A 7,609-nucleotide genomic window follows, 5' to 3' on the forward strand; every position below is an offset into this window, starting at 1 on the left:
TTAGCTTTTCCCAGATGATATTGTAGAGTGAAGTCGTAATCTTCCATATACTCCACCCATCTCATTTGCCTGAGATTCAAGTCTTTCTGAGTAAACAAGTACTTCAGACTTTTATGGTCAGAAAAGACCTGAAACTTTGCTCCATAGAGATAACACCTCCATATCTTCAGAGCAAATATTACCGCTGCCAACTCTAAATCATGAGTGGGGTAATTCTGTTCATGTGGTCTTAATTGGCGAGATGCTTACGCTACCACGCGTCCGTCTTGCATTAAGACACAGCCAAGCCCACTCCCCGAGGCGTCCGAATACACCTCATATGGTTCTTCACTATCAGGAATAGTCAAGACTGGTGCACTTGTCAGTCTGACCTTCAATTCCTGAAAAGCATTTTCACACTCAGTGTCCCACTGGAATCTGACTTCTTTCTTGGTTAACCGAGTCATCGGTGCAGCAATACTCAAGAAGTCTTTTACAAAGCGCCGGTAATACCCTGCCAGTCCGAGAAAACTGTGAATCTCCGCTACATTCTTGGGCCTTTCCTACTGTAGCACAGTCTCGATCTTAGAAGGATCGACATAAATTCCTTGTCTTGAGATCACATGCCCAAGGAACTTCACTTCTGTCAACAAGAAGTCACACTTTTCCTTCTTCGCATACAACTGATGTTCTCGAAGAGTCTGAAGAACAATTCTCAAGTGCTGCTCATGTTCTTCCCAAGTCTTCGAGTAAACCAGTATGTCGTCAATGAAGACGATCACGAACCGATCCAAGTACGGCTAAAAAACACGGTTCATTAAATCTATGAATGTAGCCGGGGCATTCGTCAACCCAAACGGCATTACCAGAAACTCGAAGTGCCCATACCGAGTTCTAAATGCAGTCTTCAGAATGTCTTCCTCCTTGATTTTCAGCTGATGGTACCCAGATCTTAAGTCAATCTTAGAGTAGAACTGTGATCCACCCAACTGATCGAATAATTCATTGATCCTTGGCAGTGGGTATTTGTTCTTCACAGTTTCCCTATTCAATTGACGGTAGTCAATACACAACCGAAGAGGTCCGTCGTGCTTATTCACAAATAACACTGGTGCACCCCAAGGGGAAGTGCTATTCCATATATACCCTTTTTCTGCCAGCTCCTCAAGCTGCGTTCTTAATTCTTTCATCTCCGCCGGAGCCATCCGGTATGGAGGAATGGAAATAGGTGCCATTCCCGGAACTAAATCAATACAAAATTTAATTTCCCGATCTGGCAGTAAACCAGGTAGCTCATCAGGAAATATATCTGCAAACTCAAATAATCCAAGTACCAAATCAACACTCAAGAGCATTATTTATCTGCTTTTTTCTCAAGAAGGAATGGATTCCATCTCGTATAATAACATTCTCGGCTACCTATTTCATCATGTCTCCAAAATACAAGGAACAAGATTCAGGGTCTCAGAATCCGTACCGAGTAAATCAAAATACACAAATCCATAAATAGGAGTTTGTTAAGAACTTAGGATTACGATCATTCTATATATAATCATCAGTGGACTCAATTAGAATCTCTATACTTAACGAAAATTATTAGAAATTCATATTGTGTCTGTATCCCTGTTCCACATAATCTCATTATGCGTAATACACTCATTCAATATCTCACTATATTAACAGTGCAGAGAACACCGTTCCATTCTAAATGAGAATGACATGTATTAATAATGTTTTAATTAAAGATTCCGAACTTTAATTAAATTGATTATGAACATTACTTTTTGATTATTATCCTTAAACATTATCCTCTCGTATATAACACTTATATATAATGTTTAAGGTCACATAAATAATCATGGAATTTTTATTGATATTCATAAAATATTCATAAATATATGCACATAAAATAATGTATAAAGTCTTTTATTAAATAAATAATAAATATCCTATTCCATCTTATGCTTCTAGGACACCATTCCCAACATGCTTCGGGATCACTTTTTCCTTGAAATGCAGGAATTTTCATCTCGATACTTCCCAAGTTATTATCCGCTCGGTTCCTAGCTTCTCTATTCCGTCCATATCTCTTATGGATGTCCACTGACATTCTATCAAAATCCTCCTCTAAATTGTGCCCTTCAAATTCACCATTATCCTCAACTCCCCTTCGATGCATCATGTTCCTCCTTGGAGCATTCAGAGCAAATGGTGGTTGATCCTGTTGTGTTCCTTCTTCTACCCTATCCAACCTCTCATGTATGTGTTCGAGCTCCACCCTCATCATCCGTCTCATCTCTCCCATTAATGCCTGCATTTGTGGATTCAGATGAACAGTAGGTGCAGTCTCTTCGCTTGTGTTTTTCTCCTGATTTTGTGACATGATTAAAATGTGTTTCACTCAGAAAATAACTCACTCAAACCACTCATGTTTCACTCAAATCCACTCGTGTTCCACTCAAATCCACTCGTGTTTCACTCAAGTTATTCAGCTTTTACCCTCTAATATGCTCACACACTCTGCCTTTTTCCACTCGTATTCTTCTTCTAGTTCTTTCAAAACTAATCCAACAAAAAGAAGGATTCAAGTAGCCAATCGAGTCAAGACTCAAACCAAATGAATTCAAATTTTGTCACGGATTTTTTTTGACACTCAAGTTTTGAGGGTTCCGAAACTAATGAAAATAAGCAAATTTTGGCCTGAAAAAAAGGATCAGTGGGCTATACCCAGCTAAGGACCATAGAGCTCAAAAAGAGCTTCGATTTGATATATTGCAAGCCCCGTAATGATTCCTAGATCAAAAGTTATAGCTGTTCTCGTGATTTTCCTTCTTTTCCTAACTTTTTTTTTTTTTTTTTTTTTTTTTTTTTTTTTTTTTTTTTTTTTGTAATTGGTTTTGTAAAACCTAGTGGAATTCGAAATCAAGCAATAGTAATTGGACTAAAACTTAAAACAAATAGGGAGTTAACAATCAAATTTTTTTTTTCGAATTGGAAACCCTAATGGGATTAATGCCTGACTTTTGACGAAAAAAAAAAAGAAAACGCAATAAACAAGAAAAGGATAGGAAAACCTAATGATCCTAAGCTCTGATACCAACTGATACAAACCACGCCAATAATGTGACAAAATCCGAAACCAAATCTGGAATACGACTCAAGATCTTTCAAGATTGATGGAAACCGTGACCTGTTGCTTAGCAAAGCAAGAACCTTGGTATGGTGAAGACGCCAAAAATGAGTATGGAGATTCCGTTTGATAAGTCAAGTTGAATGCCACAAGGAAACCTTGATAAGTTCAGAAAATTTTCTTCAAGAACTCAAGACGAATATCTCACAACATGAATAAACATCAAAACTGTTTTGCATTATCTAAAATTCAGCCTTAAATAGCCGAACTTTACATGAAGAGTTTTTAATTGTAAAAATCCTAATCTACCCTTAATGAGGTAGACACGCTTAAAAACAAGATAAACACGCCTAAAGATAATCCTAGGAAGGAATCCGACTTTGACTCAAAATCCCTCCTTCTAAACACGCCTAAAGATAATCCTAGGAAGGATCCGCAATCTTGACTTGATCTCTTGCTGGAAAACACGCCTACATCCTCTTGGACTTCCCCTTGCACGTGTATCCTGGAATGACATGCAAGTTGGCCATGCAATGACTTAATGGACGTGTATGACTAATTGACTCTCTTCTGGTTTGACTTTGATGAGTAAAACCAGCCTTTGTTCACCCTCAGTAGTGAACACTCTCTCTTCTTGTTGTAGAACTCTCCGGACTAGGTTATTAAACTCTTCTTTAAATCTTTTAGCTCGATACCTCATCACCGGTCCAACTGGGACTTGAATTAGATCATGAGTATTCCTTGCATCTCTGATGTCCTCATCACAAAGGATCCACATGCCGGTGAAGCAATTCCAAAGGTTAGGCACCAGCTGTGTGGGGGAGATGCCGTGGACCTCGCAAAGGTCCTTCACAAACGGGTGAATGGGAAGGATCATCCCTACTGTGAAGGCCCGGGTATAGGCAGATAGATACCCCGGGGGTGGAAGGCTCACCCTAAAGTTGGGGTCTGGGAGGAGGTACTCAAACCATTGTCCGTCCACGTGCCCCTCTTTTTATGCACGGACGAAGGAGTCTTTCACGCCGTGAAGTCTGCTGTGAAGGACGGCCGCTCAGCATCTGCCTCCATTGATGCCACGGGGACACCAAAGTGTCACCCGCTATAGCCGGAGATCCCTCCACCGACCAAAGAATTGGAGGGGGCACTTGACGTAGAAGCCTCCTCCTCCTCCTCCTATTCTAGCTCACCGTCGACCAAGTAGTCGACGCTGTCGTCATTGTCTCGAGGGTCAGGGATGTAGTCTTCGATCTCCCTCAGTACTGGGTCACTGTTGGTGGAGAGGGAAGAAGATTCGGCGGCTGGAGAAGGGTCCGGCCTCACGAGTGGCGCGGACGACAACCTCTCTCGACAGCTAACTCTTTTGGGTGCCATGACTGTAAGAAAAAATCTAAAGTCAATATCCTATAAGTTGAGATGGGAGGAGAAATAAGTTTGGTGCCTAAGTTACCTAACATGCTTAGTCAAATAAAGTTAGACTGAGAACAGCGAGCATTCAAGTAAAGCGTTAGAACTAGACGACGATTATTCATGCAAAACGCCGACCATTCGAACAAACTCAGAAAGCCAAACAAAAACCCAGGCCTGAAAACTCAACAGACTCAACCAAAACTCCTACAACTAGTTCAGAACAGTGCGAAAAACACTAAAATAAGGTCCTACCATCCATATTACACTATTCCTAACCATTACCTCTACGAAAACCATCGCAGGCAGGAGCAAACACAGAGAAAATAGAAAAGGAAAGTAAATATTCACTACACTGCAACGGCAAAGCGGGGAAAGGAGATGAAGGAGGGAAATTTACAAGGAATCAAGCAATGGAGAAGATACAAAAACTTGAAGTGAATTCCACCTGAAAATCACGAATGTGCAGATGAAGAACGTAGGGAATGGCCTGGGAAAATTTTGGCAACGTCTCGGCTTACTTTCAGAGGCGATTGGAATGATCAAAGTGTACTCAATAGACTATTTATATAGGTGTTAAACCCTCAACTCTCAACCGTCAGATGGAATAACCGTGCATCTAACGGTGAAGGCGAAGAAAGGTGATCCAACGGTAATTAAAAGAGTGGGAAACTGAAAGGGCGCGATCCAACGACCCAGATTTGTCTGTTTAAATGAGAGCCCACGTTAGTGTGGCGACTAAATCGATGTGACGTTTACACTGCCTGAAGAACCCCTTGATCATCAGAACCATCATTGCAATTGAGGTTTGGAGCTAGGTTCCTACACCTAAAGCAAGCGAAGAGGCCAGAGGGAGTCCCAAAGGAAAGTCTCGACCTGGGGGGCAGCTGTTGTGAGGGAAAATCTACCTTGTCATGTCGGACAACAACCGAGCTCCACGTGGCCATCATCATGCCACGTCAGCCAGGGGATGAGCAGTGACGGTTGAAGGGTCAGCTTTCAAAGATGCGTGTCATACCAATGAGAGAAAGGTCGACTGTACTCACACGAAATTTTAGAATAATTCTTGAAGAAACACTCAACAGCAGCAAGATTATAACCAGCAACGTCCAAGTCGACTGATCAAACAGTCAAGACGGAGATGGATCCCAAGCCCCTATAAACCAACAACACTGTGGAAGGACCGGCAGAGGCGAGGGTACCGTTGTGACCCACCGTGGAGGCCCAGTGGGGATGTAGAGGGTAGGACGTTCAGTCTTGTGACCCAGATCTCGAGAGTATCCCTTGAGGGGACATGAGGGAAATCCCTAGATTACTTGTGAGCTTAGACAAAGTCAGTAGCAGACAAAATGATTACCAGCGTATTAACCGCCTAAAACGGACCAATGGAAATCACGGGAGATCCACAGAGCCGCAATAGTGTACAAAGTAGGTAGATGAACAGTCCAAAATGTACTGAAAAGCTAAAGTTTAGGTGAGTAGGATAATAGGCTACTCGAGAGAAACTGTCAGATAACCATTTGTCTCGGTTTCTCCTAATGTGTACTCTGTGAGATATAAAAGGGGTAAGGCCCTAGAGAGAAAGGATGATGAAAAACTGAGAGAACAAAGCCTCTGTAATCAAAGGAGAAAGAAGAATAGTGAAAATTTCCCAAAAGTGGATGTAGCTCTTTCATTGAGAGTGAACCACTATAATTTCTAATGTTCTTTTTATTTATTTGCATTCTCATTCATATTCAGAGCACTCTTAGGATCCACACACGATCAATTGCATTTTTTTAGTTATTATCGTGTTCTAACCGGTAACCTGTTTGATTACAGGATGGTAATCCAACGTATTTCTATTGACAAGATTTCATCATCAACAGTTCACATATTCATATTAGTGCTTTTTTCCTTGCAGTGTTTCATCTTTGATGACAACTACAGCTGTTGTGGTGGAACTTCCAAAGGACGTTAGGGAGGTTCCAGCAATGGGTGGCATTGATTTTTGAGAATCGTTCCCACCACGATATTTGTTTGTTTTTTTTGTTTTGTTTTGTTTTTGTTTTTTTCCTAATATGTATCTCTGAACCATTCTTCTTAAAATAGACAGTTTTCTTCCCCATGTAACAATTGAATGAAAATTTTGTTTAAACTTATTCCGTTTGTTTTCTGTGTTTTTATTTTTTGTTTTTTTCCCCATGAATAGTTGTGACGGCTATTTCTCTCCTGCGTCATAAACTGGAAAGTTCTAATTTAGGCCTGCGAATGATTGTTCATTGTGAGTGTTTAAGTGAAGATGAGAGATCGAGGCAAAATGTGTGTTTTTTCTTTTCATTTTTTTCCCTGAAGATGCGTTAAGAAGGTTAGTTCAAGGGTAACGATACTCTGACTAATCCCCGTTTTGAAAAAATAAAAATAAAATAAAAATAAAATAAAAAGTGAGATGTAGCACCGTAGATCCCGTCTTCAGTTGGAGTTGGAATGTGGGGCCGAGCAATGTTTGGGATTTTCAGCGAGACGAGAATATTAAGGAAAAGTAATAGAGGGACTAAGCATACTTCTTTAAATTTTAAATAAAAAAATTCGTTACAAATCTAGGTAGCTGAACTACAGAAGCAGCTTTATCAAAGATACATCAACTGCAATTTACGGGCGAAAAGCACAAGAGAGAACACCATTTTGACAATGAAGCAAATTTTTAGAACAAGAAACACAAAAAAGTTGTTCGTATGCATACACTGCCAATTGCACCTTAGGCTCTGAAAGGAGTCTGCATCATCTCCCTTTCCGACGGTTTTTTACCCCAGCACAGTCTGAACAATACCATTTTCCTTTGGGTTGTTCTTTCAAACCAACACAGCCAAAATGGAACCACTCTATCTTGCACTGTCAAAAGCGAACGAGTTTCATCAGATCTTGAATTGAGCATATGAATATATAAAAGATGTTACACGCATGAGGAAAAGTTTACATACATCTGGGTTGTCGCAAGCAACCATCTCCCCGTAGCTAACTTGATTACAGAAACAGTATGTTGGTTCGTTTGGATCCACCGGTATATCAAGATCCATACCAGTGGGATTGGCTGGTGGTGAAGTCGCTTCTGTTGCA

General features: G+C 40.6%; 1 protein-coding gene across 1 annotated transcript in view; it reads right to left on the reverse strand.

Moving 5' to 3' along the window:
- Positions 1-7,046: 7,046 nt before the first annotated feature.
- LOC21411731 (PHD finger protein ING1) overlaps positions 7,047-7,609 on the reverse strand; it is a 3,162-nt gene continuing 2,599 nt past the window's right edge. The window contains exons 6-7 of the mRNA XM_024166654.1: positions 7,474-7,598; positions 7,047-7,384 (exon numbers count right to left, since the gene is read on the reverse strand). Coding sequence (XP_024022422.1) covers positions 7,274-7,384; positions 7,474-7,598 — 236 coding nt within the window. The 3' untranslated portion in view covers positions 7,047-7,273. The remainder of the gene's footprint in view (positions 7,385-7,473; positions 7,599-7,609) is intronic.

This window comes from Morus notabilis, unplaced genomic scaffold (genome assembly GCF_000414095.1).
Source record: "Morus notabilis unplaced genomic scaffold, ASM41409v2 Scaffold35, whole genome shotgun sequence".
Taxonomy (NCBI): domain Eukaryota; kingdom Viridiplantae; phylum Streptophyta; class Magnoliopsida; order Rosales; family Moraceae; genus Morus; species Morus notabilis.